We start from the raw sequence: 21445 nt of genomic DNA on the forward strand, positions 1-21445 counted from the left end.
AGAGCAGCCGATGTGGTCATCTACGCGTAGCTTCAATGCCTTCTGGGAATTGTAGTTTAAAATGCGGAGCGGGACTCCCAGAATCCAGGTTTCCCCCGGGTTATCCCGCCCCCTCAGCTCCCTAGCCAATCAACAGCACTAGTCTGGTCGGGCGCTCTCTCTCCCGGTTTCCCGCCCCCCCCCCCCACAGGTGACCACGGCGAGGTAGGCCGCGGCCAGATGTGGAGCGGGAGGACCGGCGCCTTGTTCCGGGCGTGGGGGCTGTGGCCCGCAGGGGTCCTCGGGCGGAGACCGCTAGGCTGCAATGCTGCGTCTGTGGCAGGAAACAATTCTCCCCAGTGTTGGAACTGCGGCGGCCCAGGGGGCCCCATGCGGGGAGAAGAGTTCTTCTGCCCACAGTGCCGCGCGCTGCAGCCACCTGACCCCACTCGAGATTACTTCAGCCTTATGGACTGGTACGAAAAGCGGTTTCAGGAAATGCGCGGGGCGAGAGACGCGTCCCAGGCTGGCGAACTAGCGGGGAGGCCCGATCAGTCTTGGGAAGGAGAAGGCGGGACCCGTTTGGCCGGTGGGCGGAGCCCTAGGAAACTGGGGTTGGGGCCAGGGGGTGGGATTGCGGCCTGTGAGAGAGGAAATTGAGGGGTGGGCCTAAGGATAGGGCCTTTGAGGAACAGCGACCAGAATGGAGAGAGGACTGGAAGGGTAGAGAAGGAAGTTAGGGGGACTTGAAGGAGGCTTCAGTGGAAAGAGACACGAGGGGTGTGACCTGAGAAGAGAAGCCGAGGGGCGGGGCCTGAAGGAAGTGTACTGGAGTGCCAGAGAAGGACTTGAGGAACAGGGTCAGAATGGTTAAAGTTGGATTGAGTATTTTCAGAAAGGGGAACTGAGGTGTTATCTAGAATAAGGGAGTAAATGAACTCCCAGGTTTGTGAACACGTGGAGTTCTTGGGAGAATAGTGCGCCTGGAGAGGGCTTGGGAGCTCCGCCGCACTTTCCCCCTACGCTGCTCTTCCATCTGACTGTTCCTGAGTTACACCCCTTTATAATAAATGGGTAATCTAGGAAGAAAAACAAACAAAATAGGGTGTAAACGCACCGAAAACCTGAACGTTGTGGTCTGAGTCTAAAGGAGAAGTGAGAACTGGAAAGGAGAGAGGCTGAGAAATGTTTTTCCTGTTTTCCTCCGATGGTCAAGAAGCTTGGAGAGGTGGTGAAGTTTGGGCAGGGCTAACCTGTTATGACAGGGCAGACTCCATGATTAGAAAGTGAAAGGGACTGGGTTAAAGTGGGAGACAAAGATGAAGGGACCTGGGCCTTCAAAAGATCGGGTGGGTTTCGAAATGGTCGGTCCCCTTAACTCCCGGATCTGCCCCTGCCAGGTACTGTGCACTTAGGATGAGCTGCAGTAACACTATCCTTTAGGTTCTTGGAGCATGCTCAACTTGTTCCTACCTCAGGACCTTTGCATGTTCCTTCTGCCTCTGCATGACTTTTTCCTCTCATCTTTGATTACTTTTTAAGTGTATTTATTTATTTGGGGTGGGGGTGGGCAGAGACAGAGGAACCCAAGCAGGCTCCAGAGCACAGTGCTCAAACTCTTGAACCCTGAGATAATGACCAGAGCAGGTCCCTAACTGTGCCAACCAAGCGCCGTGATTATTTTTCATCGTCATTCAGGTCTCAGCTCAAAGGTCATCTCTTTGTCCACCACATCTATCACTTTCTCTGACCCTATTCTCTTCTCTTTCATAGCACTGACCACTTTTTAAAGTTATCTCTCTCTGTATAAATGTTTATTTTTATCTTCCCCCATGAGAACAGGAACCAGGCCCATAGTATAAAAATCTAAAAATATTTGATGCATAAATTTTATCTCCCAACTTCCTTACAGCAACCGTGCCTTCAGATTGGACACAGCAAAGCTCCAGGATAGGTACCAGCAACTACAGCGTCTGGTCCACCCAGATTTCTTCAGCCAGAGGTCTCAGGTAGCCTGTTGGCCACCCCTCATCCCACCCGAACACGAGTACCTGGTGGGGCGGGTAGCAGTGGCCTTGTGATGTGACTATCAGAGACAGAACCAAACAGAAAAGCCTGACCCCAGATTGCCAGGCCCTGGATCTGCCCTGCACTCACAGCTTTTACCTGACTTCCCAGAAGAGTTAGAACCCATCTGTTGAAAATAAAGAGAGCTCATCCCCCACCAATTCCACTTCCATGGCTTCCTTAGGTGCCGGCCCATTAGTATGTTATGAAACAGTTTGTGAATGTAATGTGGCTGGTTTGGACAGTAATAAGATTATCTTCCTCTCCACTGACAGACTGAGAAAGACTTCTCAGAGAAGCATTCGACCCTGGTGAATGATGCCTATAAGACCCTTCTGGCCCCGCTGAGCAGGGGACTATACCTTGTAAGGTGATTTCCCAACCCTTCTGTGCATGGCTACGTGGTGTCCATTGTGCTGTAGGACAGCTGCCCCCTGTATTCAGCAGAAGAGTGCTTGAGACCTGAGCTAGTCTGGGGATCCGACAATAATTAGCCTCAAAGATACTGAGTGAAGATAGTTTTCTCTGAATACTTGTAAATCTGCTTGCCTGACTGCATTTTCGTTTTTACCATTTTCTCTAAATTTCAAGGATTGGATGGTGATAGCATTTAAGGAAGAGTAATTTGGGGTTTTATGGTGGTGGGGGAGAGCAGAGCACCTTAGAATTTTAGGATTTAATAGAACCTTTACAAAATATCTAGTTCAGTCTCCTGAGTGGAGGAACGACTCCCACAGGGCAATACAATGCCAGGTAGCAGAGAGGAATCCTGCCCCAGCTCCCCTGTGTCAGTCTGACTTCCCTATACCCTACCTTCACACTCCCACTGTTAATACAGCTCAGTTTTTTTATGAATGGTATTCTGTTCTCAAGGGTGAGTAGGATTTATGACTCTGGCTGTAGTTTCTTCAACCAAACTTACTTTCTCTGCTTCATGTCCCAATAGCTAAAGCTCCATGGAGTAGAGATTCCTGAAGGTACAGATTATGAAATGGACCAGCAGTTCCTTATGGAAATAATGGAAATCAATGAAAAACTTGCAGAAACTCAAAGTGAAGCTGCTATGAAAGAGATGGAATCTATTGTCAGAGGTAAAAGATAAAATACCACTGAATGCATTTTATAGCTGTTATGAGTACATGTCCAAGGTTAAGTGAAAAACGAATATGAAGACTATATACTGGTCATCATAATGATTCAGAGAGTATTTTTTTTTCTTGATTATACTGAAAGCAATTTTGTCTGGAGTTTAGACTTGCAACATCCCTAGCTTGCCGGAAGGCAGCCCTAAACCAAGAATGTAATAGTATTTTGCAGATTGCAATCCTCCTTCCTACCCAAGACATCATTTAGATGTTATTCTTGTCTCTGACAAAAATAAACAGGGCTTTCTGTGCATTGACAGCATGGAACCTGCTTGGGATTCTCTCTCTCTCCCTCTCTCTCTGCTCCTTCCCCCACCCAAAATAAATAAATAAAAACTTTAAAAAAAAAGAAAAGAGCTTAGGTGACTCAGTTAGTTGAACATCCAAATTCCACTCAGGTCATGATCTCACGTTCTGTGAGTTCAATCCCTGCATCAGGCTCTGTGCTGACAGTTCAGAGCCTGGAGCCTGCTTCAGATTCTGTCTCCCTCTCACTCTGCCCCTTCCCTGCTTGTGCCCACTTGTTTCTCTCTCTCTCAAAAATAAGTAAGCATTAAAAAAAATCATAATAAATAGGCATTAAGAGTTCATGGAAATGCCTCAGGGTTACCTTGCAGAGCAAAGGTTGAAAAACTGACTTCTGATCACATATTGCTACGCTTTCTACTTTATTACGTGGTGTATCAGTCAGGGATCGCCAGAGAAACAGAACCAATAGTACACAGACACACACACACACACACACACACAGGGAGACAGAGAAACCTATTTTAAGGAACTGGCTCACATAATTGTGAGAGCTAGCAAGTCCAAACTATGTAGGGAAGACCAGCAGGCTGGAAACTCAGGCAGGACCTCTATGCCCACATTATCGAAGCTAATCTTTACTTAAGGTCACCTGGCTATAAATGTTAATCACATCTACGAAATACCTTCCCAGCAACATCTAGACTAGCATTTGACCAAACAGCTGGGCCATAGCCCAACCAAGTTGACACATAAAATTAACCATGCCATGTACAAAAAGTTCCAGATACTCCAGTTGTATGCAGGTGTGCACTTTGACAAATGCTTGTGTCACGCCTACTATATATCAAGCATTGTGCATGACGCAGCCAACAAGATAGACGTGCTCCGAGTCTTCATGGAGTTTATATATTTCAACTCACTGTGTCCAAAATGGAGTTCATGAGCCTCTCCCCTCCCTACCTGGTGATGTTCCCTAGATAAATGACACCAACCAGTTGCACAAGTCCAAAGCACTGAGGAGACATTCTTAAAAACTTGTCCGCCCTTACCCCATAGACAGTCATCACCAAATCTTGAAATGCCAGACTTCTAAATGTTACCCAAATCGGTGTTTTCACTGCCAGCACCCTATTCCACGCCTCCATTCTCTCTCACTGGGACAAGTGTAATACCTCTAGACTGGTCTAGCTGGACCCTCAATCAAATACATTCCTACACTGTGGTTTATGTGATTTTTTGAAACCCAAATCTAATCATATTACTCTTGGTCTTTCTTTAAAACTTTAACTGGCTTCTCACTGCTCTCAGGTTAAAGATCAAAGTCTTACGGGCTTACAGCGACCTGTATGGTCTGACCTCTGCCTCCTCCCAGGTGCCCCTCCACCTTAGGCACACAGGCCATTTCTATTTCTTCCAGAAACTGTACCAAGCACCTTTCTACCATAGGGCCTTTGCACAGGCTGTTCTTTTGCTTGAAACCCTCTTCTTCTAGTTAACTCCTCCTCCTCCAGATCTGGGGGCAGTCATCACTTCCTCAGAGAATCCTCAGAGAACCTCTTTATCTCTACCTTTTGGCCGTGGGTATGCCTCCTTGTAGGACCAATCACAGTTATAACCTTACTGTTATACGTGAGATTATTTGGCCAATTTCATCCTCCCTCCCTCCTTGGACTAGAGGTTCTGCAGAGGCAGAAGTTGTGTCTGCTTTTTGGTCCCCTCATATCCTCAGCCCATGGAATATTGTTTGATGTATAACAGGGGCTCAGTAAATATTAATTGAGCGAATAAGCAATGAACAAAGAAGCTACAAGCAGTAAAATGGAAATTGGTAAGGGGTGTCTATCAACCAGGGGTGTATCAACGGCCTTATGACTGGGTGTTGTTGGAAGAAGAATTCAGCGCATACAATCAGAAGCCCCATCTGCATGGCTTTGGAAGGCAGAGGAAATGACGCTGTACTATGAGGGCATCTTAGGTGCACTGTCAACACTGCCACTGAATTTATGTGTGACCTTGAGCAAGTGACTTCACCCCTTTGAGTCCCAGTTTCTTTACCTGTAAAATGGAGATAACATTAGTACCGGTTGTTGCAAGGATTAAAGTAAATGAAATAAAACATGTAAAACACTTAACATAGTGCCTGGCCCATCACAGGTGCTCCATCATTGGTGGAGGTTATTCTTTCTTTTTTTTATTTTTTTGTCTTTATAGTTTATTGTCAAGTTGGTTTCCACATAACACCCAGTGCTCATTCCCACAAGTGTCCTCCTCCATGCCCATCACCCCCTTCTCCTTTCCCCCTTCCCCATCAGCCCTCAGTCTATTGTCAATATTCAAGAGTCTCTCATGGTTTGCCTCCCTCCCTCTCCCCAACTATTTTTTTACCCCTTCCCCTCCCCCATGGTCCTCTGTTAAGTTTCTCCTGCTACACTTAGAGATATGGTATCTGTCCTTCTCCGCCCTGCTTATTTCACTTAGCATGACTCCCTCGAGTTCCATCCATGTTACTGCAAATGGCCATATGTCATTCTTTCTCATTGCCATGTAATACTCCATTGTATATATATACACCACATCTTCTTGATCCATTCGTCAGTTGATAGACATTTAGACTCTTTCCATGATTTGGCTATTGTAGAAAGTGCCGCTATGAACATTGGGGTACATGTGCTTCTATGCATCCGCACTTCTGTATCCCCTGGGTAAATCCCAAGCAGTGCTATTGCTGGGTCATAGGGGAGTTATGTTGTTAATTTTTTGAGGAACCTGGTGGAAGTTATTCTAACCCTATAGTAAGTGTCTGGTTTTGAACAGGTCACTGACCTTCATTTAGATTAATTCCTAAGTTTCTTTCCCTACAGGCACCTGCTAAGGCCCAAGGTGAGTGAGTGAGCATTCAAGGGCATAGGGCTAGCTAGATCTGGATCAGAGCCTCTGACTCCTAGTCCAGTGTTCTTTTGTCAATACCACATTGCCAGTTTCCTGCCACTGTCTAAGAGTCTGGACACATGAGGTCTGTTTCCAGGTCCTCTACTCAACCAACAATGTGACAATAAGGCCACCTCCCAATATCTGTAACTGATTACAATCTGAATGTAATGTATTTGAAAATGCTTTGAAAGCAGGCACCATATAAATGATTGATACTATTTATATCTGGAAAACACACAGTAAAATTCTTCATTTTCTAATGAAAAACCAGCAGAAACATGAGGTGGCTACTCCTCTACCTCATTTGGCATCTTCTCTCCTGTGATACAATATTGTCAAAATGTTTTATTTTCCTGGGATGCTGTAGAAGTTGTAAGTGGTTGCTTGAAACATTGTAATGTCCTGCCCGTAGGCAATCCCAGTTTGCTAATTTTCTCTGCTTGAAATCTGGAAGATTCATCCTACTTGATTGTGAGAATCAAAGTGTTTCCTTGCCCTATTTTATTTTATTTTATTTTATTTATAATTCTATAGCCATTTTACAAGCCTTAGTGATTACCCTTCAGACCTTTTTTTTTTTTTTTAATGTTAATTTATTTCTGAGAGAGAAAGGAGACAGAACTCATGAACCGTGAGATCATGACAGCCAAAGTCTGATGCTTAACCAACTGAGCCACCTGGGTGCCCCTCCACTCAGGCCTTTCATAAGTAGAAAACCACAATGTAACTAGGGTCAGTGTCACCAACCAGGAGCTGCCATCATGGGACATGTGGAGACAGCCTATGAGGCCTTACCCTGGAATCTAAGCTCCGTGTTGTGTTGTAACAGCTACGTAGTGTTACCCTGACATCATTAGTCTAATTGAATAGAAAAATTAAGATAGTGATTTTCTCTTTCAGCTAAACAGAAGGAATTGACTGACCGTGTGAGCAGAGCTTTTGAACAAGGTACTTTCTTCATTTCTTGACTTTCTCAAATATGGAAAGAAATTGTAAGCATTGAGATACAACTATCCATTCAATAAGTAGCTATTTCATATCCATCCTAGGATAGGTACATGAGGAGCTATAAAATATAGCCAAGTCTACATTTCTCCCTTCAAGGATGCACGGCCTTGCTGGAGAAACAAGCTGTGTGCCAAAAACAGTGATATGCCAGAGAAAGATTAGATGAAAGTGCTTCTATTCCCCTTTAGCTGCTGCCAGCAGAGACAGATCCTGAGGGTAAGGCTGCACAGTCAACATTTGGCAAAGACTGCACACCCCTTTCTTCTGCAAAGCTCAGGAGGAGAAGCCCATGGCAGAGCTGTGCCCAAATTACAAATGTGGGCTGTTCATCCGGGTCCCCATTGCTCGTGGTTCTCAGATTGAAGAGATGGAGTCTATTTCTAACTATTGTGAAGCAAGAACAGTCTTTCTCTCCATCCCAGGCTTGTGCCACCCCTTAAATAAGAGAATAATGGCCCTTTACCTGAGAGATCATTTGATTGTGGGAAGCAAAAGGCCACTCAAGCTAGCCCAGATCAAAAGGAGATTATTGTAAGGAATTGGGACTATCTCCCAGAATCCAAAGAGAAAGTCCCTGTGATGCTTACAGACACAGTGTGGTAAGAGCTCTTCCGGGGCAAAGCCTGGGGACGAGAAAGCAGTCTGGAACCAAAGCCGTGCTCATGCACTCCGCGCCTCTGACGGTTCCATTCCGTCGTCTCCTCGCTGTGAACCAGTTCCATCGCTTCCCCACTAATGTACAGGGATCCAAAATGCCCTCAGCCATGGGATGGCTCCTTAGTCCTCCTTGGTCTACTACCTTACAAGAACAAAGACTTGGACCGTCTGATTAGAGTCCCTAGACCCAACTCTAGATTCCTGAGAGGGGATTTGAGGGAGCCAAATGTCCACTCCGGTCCAGCTGGGGCTGAGGGCATAGGCTTACACAGTGTGCCACCCAGTGTACAGGGACTGTAGGAGCCCATTCTGAGGTTAGGCAGAGGGAAGGTCTCTAAAAAGATGTCAGGGAAATCTAGATTAAGAGCAGAAAAGACAGGAACCTAACCTGATGCGTCTGCCTGAAATCCATGAACCCAACCCACTGGCTAAGATGTTCAGGTATCCCACATCTCCTAGCACACGTTGGTAGATTTTTATGTCTTTAATTATGAAATATAGTTTTTAAGAAGAATGCACACTCTGTAAGTACAACTTAAGGAATAAAAACAGAAAACACCCATGTCCCCACCACTCAGCTTAAGAAATAGAACATGCACAGAAGAGAGGCAAATGGTCAATCACACATGGGAAGATGTGCAACATCACTAATGATTAGGCAGGAAATCAAAACCATGCTGAGATACTACCTCATCATACTCATTAGGATTACTGCCATTAGAAAACCCAGAAAATAACAAGTATTGGGGAGGCTCTGGAGACCTTGAAACCCATGGGCACTGCTGGAGGGGATGTAATACAGTGCAGCCACTGTGGAAAACAGTATGGTAGTTCCTCAAAAAGTTAAAAATAGAATTACCATATAATCCAGCAATTTTACTTTTTTTTTTTAACTTATTTCTTTTGGCGGGGGGGGGGGGGGGGGGGGGGGAAGAAAATCTAAAGGAGGCTCTGTGCAGAGCCCGATGCAGAGGTCACACTCACCAACTGTGAGATCATGACCTGAGCTAAAGTCAAGAGTCAGAGGCTTAGCTGACTAAGCCTCCCAGAGACCCCGCAGCAATTCCACTTCAGAGAATACACCTGAAGAATTGACAGCAGGGCTTCAAAGATATACTTGCATATTGTCAAAAATAAAGCCATATAAGTAGTAAGGATAGATTTTAATCAGTAATAACTATTGCAATAGGGAAGTGAGTGTGGTGTGAACTGAACTCCAATTTGTACTGAGGTTACTGAGCATTTTAATGTTTTTAGTTTTGTTTTGTTTTTTGGGTTTTTTTTGAGAGAGAGAGAGAGAAACAGCATGAGCAGGGAAGGGGCAGAGAGAGAGGGAGACACAGAATCTGAAACAAGCTCCAGGCTCTGAGCTGTCAGCACAGAACGCGACACGGGGCTCGAACCCACAAACTGTGAGATCATGACCTGAGCCTAAGCCGGACGCTTAACCAACTGAGCCACCCAGGCGCCCCTACTGAGCATTTTAAAGGGAGAATGAAGTAGTAGAGAGGGAGATGAGCGTGGTCTCAGTAGAGTCTGGGATATGAAAATTACAAAAACGGGAAGGTAGTGGGGATTGGTCCATGTGAAACTGATCTGGGTTGCTAACCGGGGCTTAATAAAACTGGGGCTCAGACACGGCCCTGTCTTCCTGTGTTGGCTACAACAAACAATAAGAAAGAGACAGTAAGAGACATTCTTCTTTCTCGGAACAATGGAAGTCCATTTCTCATTCGATCTCCCTTTGTTTATTAAGGACTAACTGAACCATCTGTTGCTACTTGGTAGGAGAAGGTATTTACTGGTTGATGTGAGCAGTTGGACATTTAATGAGGAGCATCTCTATGGAAACAAAAAGAAAACAGATTAATGGTGGGAGCGGACTATAAAGCCAGTTTCTGAGACCAGAGGGTAGACGATCACTGAAGACACTAAACTCTTAAGCATCTTTACATGGTGGTACAGGGACAGCACTGACGATCTGATAGATATCCTGGTGTTGGTAGCAATGGCATAGACATCAATGTCACAGTCATGGCTACTTCCCAGAGCAGACCATAGAAGACACAGGAGTTCTGGTGGATTTTCTCAGTAACGCAAGTGGCAGCAATGGTTGCCTACACATGATTTGTAGTGACAAGTTCTTTGATGTTTATATCAAGTTGTCAGGTGTCAGCTTACAGGGCTTTTTCAGATCCTGGAGTAAAGGGCCAGCTGAGCCCCAATAAGGACCTGGGCAGTCAAGTTTTAGTTCTCCGTGATGCCAAGTCAGGAGAGAAGGAGAAAAATGGGAAACAGCAATTTGGAGAGTTGTAGGCAGTTATTGAAGGAAACTAGGAGAATTAAGGTTTGCTAAGGGCTAAAAGGAAAAAAAGAATTTGCTAAAGCTGACAAAATATGTAAGATGGAAGGATCCAGTTTGGTTTTCAGGAAGATAATAAAACCTTGGAGACAATGAGCAGGAGTAGATTCTGGGTATGATACACTTTTCCACTGCCATGACATTTCTCTCTACAGTCACTCCCTTTTTTATAAACTTTCTTTTAATGTTTGTTTATGTTTGAGAGAAACAGAGCATGAGCAGGGGAGGGGTAGAGAGAAAGAGGGACACCGAGCTATCAGCACAGAGCCTGATGCAAGGCTCGAATCCACAAATTGCGAGATCATGACCTAAGCCGAAGTCGGGACTGAGCTACTCAGGTGCCCCGACAGTCACTCCCCTTTTTAGTCAGAGGTTATCAGTGGGGTACCTGGGTTGCTCAGTCAGTTAAGCCTCTGACTCTTGATTTCGGCTCAGGTCATGATCTCATGTTGGGCTCTGTGCTGGCAGCGCAGAGACTGCTTGTGACTCTCTATCTCCCTCATTCTGTGTATCTCCCCCACAAAATAAATTTTAAAAAGTAAGGTTATCAAAGTAAGAATAGTTTGTTTATAAAATAATTTTAGTTTTATTAAAGTTGGTCTAATAATTTATATGAGTGCAGTGAGAATGGTAATCAACCATATGGACATTTTTAAGTTTCCTTTGTGGAACTTTGATAAGGAATCTCAGACTGGACTTTAAAAGCCTCTCAATGCTAGGATTTCAAGTGAAGATTTGCCATCAGACATCATCTGCACTACCTATGGATTTGGGTGAATTCCTCTTTCTTGAGGTTTCCCAAAACCTAAATTTCCTAGGCTTACTGGAAAGTGGCCTACTTTACTCACCTGTAAGGCTGGGAACCGTGTAAGCCCAGTTTTTTCCTAGAGGACTTTGTAAACCTAGGCTCCATAAAGTCGACCTTACCTCCTTAAAACTGTCCGTTCTGTCTGATTTTATGCATCATTTTCAAATGTGACATTCCAATCAAAGCTTTGGTCATAAAACCAATGTTTTAAATCGTGTCCTATTCTATTAACTATCTTCCTGAGCCTAGCAAATAGTTATAGTGCCATGAAAATAAGAATATCCAATAATAGTTTCATAATTTTTTGAGGAATAGGGCAAGGAGAAAAAATAAATGTTTTCATTTTTTTACGAAAGTAAAACTTATTTCTTAAATTCTGCATATGAGTGAAATCACATGGTATTTGTCTTTATCTGACTTGTTTTGCTTTGCATTATACTCTCTAGCTCCATCCATGTTGTTGCAAATGTCAAGATTTCATTCTTTTTTTTTTTTATGGCTGAGTAATATCCCATTGTGTATGTGTATACCACTTATTTACCCATTATCAGTCAGTGGATACTTGGGCTGTTTCCATAATTTGGCTATTGTAAATAATGCTGCTAAAAACATCAGGGTGCATGTCTCCCTTCGAATTAGTCTTTTTGTATTCTTTGGGTTAAGACCTTGTAGTGTGCAATTGCTGGGTCATAAGGTAGTTCTATTTTTAACTTTTTGAGGAACCCCCCCTTACTGTTTTCCAGAGTGGTTGTACCAGTTTGCATTTAAGAAACAAAACAATATGGGGCACCTGGATGGCTCAGTCGGTTAAGATCTGACTTCACCTCAGGTCATGATCTTGTGGTTCATGCATTTAAACCCTGCATTGGGCTCTCTGCTGTCAGAGCAGAGCCCACTTGTGATCCTCTGCCCCCTCTCTCTCTGCCCCTCCACCACTTCCACGTGTGGCGGGGGTGCATGCACTCTCAAAAATAAATAAACATTAAAAACTTTTTAAAATAAATAAAGCAGATGATCATATGGGGGAAAAAAAGGAGACAAACCAAAAAACACACTCCTAACTACAGAGAACAGACTGTTGGTTACCAGAGGGAAGGTGGGTCGGGGGACGGGTTAAATAGGTGATGGGGATTAAGGAGGTGAGCACTGGGTGTTGTATTTAAGTGTTGAATCACTAAATTGTACACCTGAAACTAATATGACATGTATGTTAGCTAACTGGAATTTAAATAAAAACTTAAATACATACGTAAACTTTTTTTTTAAATTTTTAATGTTTTATTTATTTTTGAGAGAAAGACAGCATGAGCAGGGGCGGGGCAGAGAGAGAGGGAGACACAGAATCTGAAGACAGGCTCCATGCTCTGAGCTGTCAGCACAAAGCCCGATGCGGGGCTCAAACACACAAACTATTAGATCATAACCTGAGTCAATATCAAGCGTCGGCACTCAATCAACTGAGACACCCAGGTGCCCCTAAATATTTTTTTAAAAACTCCCTAGATTGTTATGTCATAAACCCATGAGCTTTTTTGGTTTCTTTTATTACTTACATATGTACATATTTTTATTTTAGAGAGAAAGAGCACAAGTGGGGAGAGAAGCAGAGAGAGAATCTTAAGCAGGTTCCACCATCGGTACGGAGCCCAATACAGGGCCGGAGCCCATGACCCTGGGATCACTACCTGAGCCAAAATCAAGAGTCAGACGCTCAACCAACTGAGCCACCCAGGCACCCCCCACCCCCGCCCCCTACCAATAGCTTTTTCATTAGAGTTTTGGAAATCCTAACTTAGTTTATCTTTTTAATCTTAGGGTTATTTAAGCAACGCCATCAGAAGGCTGTGCCTTGGGAGTACCTGGTACAATCCTGTTTCAAGGGTCTCTGAGACAGTCCCTTTTTGTTATGACCACAAGTAGCCTGCCATGTAGCTGGTTGCAAGGGCTTGTGGGAAAGCATCAGAGTAAAGCAGCAACTCTGGGGATAGCAGAAGACTCCAAGTGACCACAGTTAAAGACCTGGTGGAAGGTCATTATAAAAATGCTACGGTTGACAAGGAAATGTTACTTCTGTAACACAGAACATTTTAAAATAATAACTAGACTGATCACATTACACAAGAACGTATTACAGATAGAGCATTGACAAATTTCTGGGAATTTTATAAAATTTCAGAAATAATAACATTTTACCCATATAAATATAACCTCCAGAAGGTTAAGTATCTCTTCTTTGACAGTGCTTCCCATGTAATATAATTTCATCGAATAAACCTAATTAGTTTAACATCTCTCCTCTTAGAAGGTGAGAGAACAAATCCTTTGAGGTCTCCAGGGTCCCTCAGAAAATTCAAACTTAGTTTTAGGTCAGAGAGATTTTATTTAGAATTTGAATTTGGGAAATTGTCTAAAATGTCAAATGCTTCAAATATTTTAGGATCATAGGTCATTGTGAAACAATACTGAGTTATCCATTTAACAGTGTGATGATAAAATATTTCAAAGGCAAATATAAGTGGTAACATGAAAAATAAAGAACCTTAGCTCCAAATAGGGAGAAGACTGTTCTCTGAAGTAATGAAGGACATATAGAGACAACATGAAGCACCGGAATTACTTTGATAAGACACAGAATGTATGTTTCCTAGGCAGATTACTCAAAAGGTAAAGAAAAATCTTTTGCAGTCTTTTATTAAGTACAGATCGATGACCCAAGAAACTTTGTCATTTTAACAGAACAAAAACCAAACTCTGGTTTTCTGTCAGTACACTATTGATGTTAAAGTTCATTTCAAGAGCCACCTCGTTGGCTCAGTCGGTACAATATACGACTCTTAGGGTTGTGAGTTTGAGTCCCACAGGGGGTATAGAGATTACTTAAGAAAAAAAATAATAAAATCTTTTTTTTAAACCCTAAAAAATAAAATTCTTTTAAAAAAAGAACTAAGGGGCGCCTGGGTGGCTCAGTCGGTTGAGCCTCCGACTTCAGCTCAGGTCAGAGCTCACGTTCGTGGGTTCGAGCCCCGCGTCGGGCTCTGTGCTGACAGCTAGCTCAGAGCCTGGAGCCTGTTTCTAGTTCCGTGCCTCCTTCTCTCTCTGCCCCTCCCCCTCTCATGCTCTGTCTCTCTCTCTGTATCAAAAATAATTTTAAAAAATTTAAAAAAGGGGCGCCTAGGTGGCTCAGTCGGTTGAGCCTCCGACTTCGGCTCAGGTCAGATCTCACGTTCGTGGGTTCGAGCCCCGCGTCAGGCTCTGTGCTGACTGCTAGCTCAGAGCCTGGAGCCTGTTTCAGATTCTGTGTCTCCTTCTCTCTCTGACCCTCCCCCTCTCATGCTCTGTCTCTTCTGTATCAAAAATAAATAAAGCATTAAAAAATTAAAAAAAAAATAAAGTGTATAAACTTAAACGTTTGCATAATAGTAAATGTTTTAGTGGCTCCTGGATGGCTCAGACAGTTAAGCGTCAGACTTTAGCTCATGATCTCAGAGTTGGTGAGTTTGAGCCCCAAGCATCAGGCTCTCTGCTGTCAGTGCAGAGCCTGCTTGCAATCCTCTGTCCCCCTCTCTCTGCCCCTCCTCTGCTCTCGCTCTCTCTCTCTCAAAAATAAATAAATGTTTAAAAATAGTAAATGGGGGCGCCTGGGTGGCTCAGTCAGTTGGGCCTCTGACTTCGGCTCAGGTCAGATCTCACATTCGTGGGTTCCGGCCCCGCGTCGGGCTCTGTGCTGGCGGCTAGCTCAGAGCCTGGAGCCTGCTTCCTGTTCTGTGTCTCCTTCTCTCTCTGACCCTCCCCCTCACATGCTCTGTCTCTCTCTGTATCAAAAATAAATAAAACATTAAAAAAAAAATAGTAAATGTTTCAGCATTTTATCTTATTTAGAAATTATTTAGATATTTAATGAATATCTGTTATTTAACTTAGCAAGACTCTAAAGTTCCAAGTTGTCAGGAAAATTTTGGAAATGATTTTTAGGCAGCGCATTATAAAACATTTTTTTGTGTGATAAAGTTTGTCAGAATGATTTAATTTGAGTAATATCAAGTTTACCATCTCTATAATCATAAACATCTAGTAAATATAATAGGTTATTGACTAGTAAATCCAATTAAAATACGTGTTTGCATTATAATTTGATGTTAACAACTCTATAAACATGCCTATTTTGCTAAACCCAACAATATCAGGTTAGTCTTTTTTGCCAAAGATTTAAACAAATTATGTGGCAATGAAAAATATTTGAGTTAGCTCCTATATTTCTGGAAGTTTTAGAAAGAAGACTTTGTATACGTAAGAACTTATTTCTCTCTAAGACAATTAAGATACAACTCCTTTAAGGGATTTAATAAATTAAATTGGGTAATCCTATCTGGAGATAGTGAAATATCATTCATATATGTAACATATATAAATATATATGATAAATATATATCATACATACATGTATATCATACATACAGACACAAATACAGATCTTACAGTTTTCATTTTTATATTTTATCTGTAAGTCAGACTGGCTACTCTTGTCAACAGAGTTGGTTTTATTCTTATTTGAAATGAAGTCTCACATTAATGTCTCTGTCTATTTCAGATGATTTTGAAAAAGCCAAGGAAATTTTAACAAAGATGAGATACTTTTCAAATGTAGAAGAAAAGATCAAGTTAAAGAAGATTCCTCTCTAATGATTACTAGTTTAAAAGTTTTAAAAATAAAGTTCTTGTATATTTCTTTTCTGGCTTCTGCTAATTGAAACTAGAGATGCTTTCACCGGTTATGGCATCTTAGTTAAACCTGTGACTCAAACATCACTGGATGTCAAAGTTTGTCATGCCGTGTAGCCAGAGCTCGGGTGGTCCATTCCTCTGTGATACCTGACAGAGCATGCTGCCCATCTGGGCCTGTCATTGAGAAAGCAGGGGTGTGGCCAGCTTGAGGCCCCAGAGAAGGGGTTGGCAGATTTTTACTCCAAAGGGCCAGATAGCAAATGCTTTAGGCTCTGTGGCCCATACCGCCTCTGTTAAGTACTCAGTTCTGTCATTGTTGCCTTTTATCTACTAAACAGCCAGGGGGTCAGATTTGGTCCAGGGTTTCCCAACGTCCGCCCTAGAGCCACATCTTCTTTCTAATAGTAGTGCCTTTGTTAGTGGAGTCTTCAGGGCTTTCAGTTCAGTAAGCACAGAACTGCCTAATAATCTCCTAGGCCTACATTTTAGAATGTAGATGATACTTACTAAGAGTTAGTCTGGTGTTTTACACCAGCCCCGTCTCCAGCTCCACCTTGGTGGGTGGAGCAGTTTCAATGTCTCTCTGGACTGCTGACACTCTCTTCTCGATTCCCTTGCTCCTCTAATCCAGGCCGAAGAACAACTCCTGCTAACCCTTTTGGATCCTTGGAAATTCAAATTGAGTTATTGATTCATTTCCAGAAGGGAAAAAATGCCCTTTTTATAAGTCTCTGGATTAAAAAAGATTAAAATAGAAAATTCTGTTTAAAAAATTCCAAGAGGAACTGACTGGGTGTCTCAGTCATTTAAGCATCTGACTCTTGATTTTGGCTCAGGTCATGATCCAGTATCATGGGATCAAGCCCCACATCGGGCCCTGCACCGAGCCTGGATCCTGCTTAAGATTCTCTCTCTCTCCCTCTGCCCTGTCCCCCACTGGTGTGCACTCTCTTGCTCCCACTCTTGCTCTCTCTCTCAAATAAAAATAATAAGAAATAAAAAGAAAGAAATTCCAAGATGGGCAGCTGGCTGGCTCAGTTGGAAGGGCATGTGACTCCGTCTCAGAGTTGTGAGTGTGAAGCCCACATTGGGTGTAGAGATTACTAAAAAATTAAACTTGAAAGACAGAAAAGGAGTAGAGGAGGGGAAAGGAGAGGAAGGAAGGAAAGAAAAAAAGGAAGGAAGGAATTTCAAGAAATGACAACTCTTGGAGAGAATTACTTGTTTAAAACGGAAAAGTCAGAACCAAGGTTTAACTCCTAGAGCTTAAAACTGTGGCTCCCTTACATCCTCCCTCATCCTTGTATAAGAATTTATACTCATGAATCCTAATCCTGTTGTACGGAGTTTGTTAACATTTTAAGATTTATGGATCTTCTGAAGGCAAATTAACCACAGCAGCTGTCTGGCTTAATGGCATTTAGGAATATCAGTACAATCACCAACATTTTACAAGAAGAATGAGTTACTTGTCTCAAAACACACAGGGAGTCTTTAAGTAAACAACCATAATGCAAGCAAATGTCCTGATTAAAGGGTGCTTCTGCAAAGAAATAGGAGATAAAAGTAGTGTTTGAAATACTTCTGCAGGCAGTCTTCATTCCTCCTTCAGAACAATGATCAGGACCAAAACAACCTGACCACGAAAAGAAAGCAGATAAACATCTTTGGAGGAACTTTAAAGAAATTTTCCCTTACCTGTTGCCATTAGCTAGAAAGGCCACTGTGTCTCCCAGCAAACTACTTCTGACTTAGAGGGTAAATAAAAATTAAAAAAAAAAAAAAAGATTTTATTTCTGAGTCAGTGGGATTACTTTTCTTTTTTCTTCACTCTTCCAAATTCTTTCCCTGTTAGTGTAAAGTCCAAGTTTAGCAGGACTTCTAAATCCAGGAACCCTCGCACGTATTCCCTGACAAAGCTGTATGGGAAGTAAACGTCCAGGCATCTGCAAGATTGGTGGCCCTATTTGGACTAAAGTTTCTTTTTTTTTTTTTTAATGTTTATATTTGAGAGAGAGAGTGCAAATGGAGGAAGGGCAGAAGAGATGGAGATAGAATCTGAAGCAGTGTCCAGGCTCTGAGCTATCAGCACAGAGCCTGACGTGGGGCTCAAACTCAGAGACCACGAAATAATGACCTGAGACAAAGTCAGACACTTAGTGGACTGACTGAGCCACTCTGGTGCCCCTCTTTTTTTTTTTTTTTTTAGGTTATTTATTTAAGTAATCTCTATACCCAATGTGGGGCCAAAACTCACAACAACCCTGAGACTAGGAGTCACATAGGAGTCAGTCTTCGGACTGAACCAGCCGCGTGCCCCTGGATTAAAGTTTCTGACCAAGCAGAGCAAGTGAAGACTCCCCTCCCTCCCCACATTATTCCCAATATAGAAAAAATTTATCAGAACAAATAAGAGGTTTTGATTAATTTGTGATTATTTTTTCTCAGACTCTGCTGTTCAGACAGGCCTGATCTTATGGATTGGATGGGTCCCCCCAAAAATTCATATGGTGAAGCCCTAACCCCTAGTCTGGCTATACTCAGAGACAATGCCTCCAAGGAATTAAAGTTAAATGAGGTCATGAGGCTAAGGCTCTCATCAGACAGGATTTGTGTCCTTATGAGAAAAGATACTTTCTCCCTACACTCTTGCACTAGGGGGAAATCTTGTAAGAAAGCCAGAGGGAAGGCAGCCAGAAACAGACTCCTCACCGGAAACAGAAACTAACCACACTGGGACCTTGATCTTGGATTTCCAGCCTCCGGACAGTGAGAAACTTAGTTTCTGCTGTTGAAGTCACCCAGTCTGTAGTATTTTGTTACGGTGGCCTGGCCTGACCAACACACCTGAATTTGAATCCTAGCTCTGCCGCCGTTTGTGTGAGTCCACAATTACTCTAAGCTTCATTTCCTCTCTTTAAAATGGTGATAATAATAATACCTATTTCACAGGGCTGTTGTAAGGATCAAATAAACTAAATTATCTAAAGAAATTGCTTAGCCCAGCGCATGACATGTAGGAAGCACTCAAATGTGATTTTTAAAATTATGGTAACTCCTGGGACGCCTGGGTGGCTCAGTCTGGTTAGGTGACTGACTTTGGCTCAGGGCCATGATCTAGCAGTCCATGAGTTCGAGCCCCATGTTGGGCTCTGTGCTGATAGCTCAGAGCCTGGAGCCTGCTTTGGATTCTCTGTCTTCCTCTCTCTCTGGCCCTCCCCAGCTCTCACTCTGCCTCTCTTTCTCTCAAAATTAAATAAACAAAAGTAAATAAATGACTGAATGAATGAATAAAATTATAATGACTACTTTTTTTATTTTTACTTTGGCAACAAAGCCGTGTCTTTTCACATCAGAGTAAACAATACCCTTTCAGCAGAGTTTCAAAAACCTACTTTGTGCAAGAGAATGTTTAGCCCTGGAAGAAATACATAAACAGATGCTTCCTGTCTATTGGGGATTATACCAGTAATCAAAACAATAATAAAAAGTTCCCATTTGCTGGGGAGACTGGTTGGCTCAGTAGTAGAGCATGTGACTCTTGATCTTGGGGTCATGAGTTTGAGCCCCATATTAGGTGCAGAGATTACTTTTTAAAAATCAGCAAAAAAAAAAAAAAGTTCCCATTTGCTCCATAGTTACTATGTGTAATACTTTGCATGAATCCATCAAATTACACCCAATTCAAATCATTTCACAGATGAAGAAACAAGCTCCCAGAAGATGAGTGCTAGGATTCAAACCCAGGTCTACCTAAGCCTGTGCTATCAGCAAGCCTGAACCCACCAGATTAAGTACCAGCCAAGATGATTAAACAGTGTGTACACCAGGGGCCATTTGCCAGGGCCCACATCATGCCAAACAAAAGCAGGCCTTGACCCAAGTCCCTATTTCCAAGACCTGCACATCCAGCTTCACTGGGCATAGGGAGGGATTGCTCTCAGATAGGAAAGTTTCAGGGAAGAGGGGAAGTAGAGTCCAGACAAGCAGAGCAAAGCTGTGTCAGGTGTCCCAAGACCGACCCCCAGTTCAATGACTCTCTAGAAAATCCCACAGGACTTGGTATATTGTCTTACTCATGGCTATGATGTATTACAATGAACAGTTCAAAAGCAGCTTAACAAAGGGAAAAGGCTCATGGGATGAAGTCCAATGGCAACCAGGCTGTTAGGGGTCCTCTCACAGGGCACACTCATTCCACCAGCAACAAATTGTGACAACCTCTGAAAATGTCATCTGTAAGGGAAGCTCATTAGAGACTCATTTCTTGAGCACTGGTCACGGGAGCACTGTTTGCCTAGCGTGTGCCAGAATTCCAGACTCCCAGAAGGAAAAACAGGTATTTCAGCATAAACTACATTGTTTCTAAAATTTAAGCACAGTGGGTCAGTCTTATCAATCCTGGGAATAAATAACTCTCCCCAAATCCAAATTCCCAGCCAAGGGCCCACCTTGTCACCAGCCCTTTCTAAGGAGATGCAGTCTTACGACTGCTGTGTTAACTTTTTTTGTGTGCAGAAGCAGAGGGAATTCTATAACAAATAATCCATAACCAGAGAGGAAGTCACTTCCATTGCTGAAGGGCTTTCTCCCATCTCTGGGGTTGCCACCAAGCGAAGAGAAAGATGTTGCTCTGGATCAAGACAGCAGTCATGCCCCCTAGCATGTTCAATAGCAGGTGACAAAGCCTGAGGCAGACTTGCACGGAAAGCTTTACTTTCACAAAGAATTCTGGTTCTGTCACTTTTTGTGGCATGTTGAATGTAACAGAGGTGGCCAGATGAATCAATACAACACACCATTTTTCCTTTCTAGGGGTCACTGTCAAGAGGCCTGGGTGGCTCAGTTGGTTAACATCCAACTTCAGCTCAGGTCATGATCTCACATTTCACGGGTTTGAGCCCTACATCAGGCTCTGTGCTAATGGCTCAGAGCCTGGAGCCTGCTTCAGATTCTGTGTGACCCTCTCTCTTTGTCCCTCTCCTGCTTGCACTGTGTCTCTTTCTCTCTCTTTCTCAAAAATAAATGAACACTAAAAAAAGATTTTTTTAATTCACTATTTAAAAAAAAAAAGGAAGAAGAAGAAATGGTGGACAACACTAACAAGCTAGGTGGTTTGTGTTCCACACAGGCCTAAGCCAACTGGCCCATGCCTGGCTATTGGGTTCCTTTAGGTAGGTGTCTGAAACCACCAAGAATATTGGGTCGGTCAAAGTTAGCTACTGTACCATAACTTGCTACCAGATTTTTAAAAATTGTGTATATACCATAAGGTTCACCTGTCTAAAGAGTACAATTCACTGGTTTTAACCCTATTCACAGAGGTATGCAACAACCATCACCAGAATCTAATTTTAGAATATTTTTGTCATCTTAAGAAGAAATCTTGTACCCTTAGGAATCACTCTCTATCCTCCCCTTCTCCTCCCTACCTCTTTCCTTAGGCAAATATTAACCTGTAGATTTGCCTAGTCTGTACATTTCATACAAATGAAATCATACAGTAAGTGGTCTTTT

The 21445-nt window shown here is 42.9% G+C and overlaps 1 protein-coding gene across 4 annotated transcripts; it reads left to right on the forward strand.

Annotated features, from left to right (window-relative positions):
* The first annotated feature begins 183 nt into the window (after positions 1-183).
* Positions 184-15934, forward strand: HSCB (HscB mitochondrial iron-sulfur cluster cochaperone). 4 transcript variants are annotated; one of them, XM_029922225.1, is made up of 6 exons: positions 184-455; positions 1892-1988; positions 2322-2411; positions 2993-3137; positions 7272-7319; positions 15795-15934. In XM_029922225.1, the coding sequence occupies exons 1-6, from the start codon at positions 220-222 to the stop codon at positions 15884-15886; spliced, it is 708 nt and encodes a 235-aa protein (XP_029778085.1). In that variant the 5' UTR covers positions 184-219; the 3' UTR covers positions 15887-15934. The 4 variants fall into 4 exon arrangements, with proteins under 4 accessions (XP_029778085.1, XP_029778086.1, XP_029778087.1 ...); XM_029922226.1 differs by lacking the exon at positions 2322-2411; XM_029922227.1 differs by lacking the exons at positions 7272-7319; positions 15795-15934 and having other exon boundaries at positions 2322-2416; positions 2993-3080.
* The last annotated feature ends 5511 nt before the right edge of the window (positions 15935-21445 follow it).

This window comes from Suricata suricatta, chromosome 14, assembly GCF_006229205.1.
Source record: "Suricata suricatta isolate VVHF042 chromosome 14, meerkat_22Aug2017_6uvM2_HiC, whole genome shotgun sequence".
Lineage (NCBI taxonomy): Eukaryota > Metazoa > Chordata > Mammalia > Carnivora > Herpestidae > Suricata > Suricata suricatta.

What these genes read in the sequence shown, in the direction of transcription:
- HSCB (XM_029922225.1), top strand. Translation starts at nt 220, where the DNA reads ATGTGGAGCGGGAGGACCGGCGCCTTGTTCCGGGCGTGGGGGCTGTGG. An exon ending in TACTTCAGCCTTATGGACTG is followed by an intron (nt 456 to 1,891) that starts GTACGAAAAGCG and finishes ACTTCCTTACAG; the next exon opens with CAACCGTGCCTTCAGATTGG. An exon ending in TGAGCAGGGGACTATACCTT is followed by an intron (nt 2,412 to 2,992) that starts GTAAGGTGATTT and finishes ATGTCCCAATAG; the next exon opens with CTAAAGCTCCATGGAGTAGA.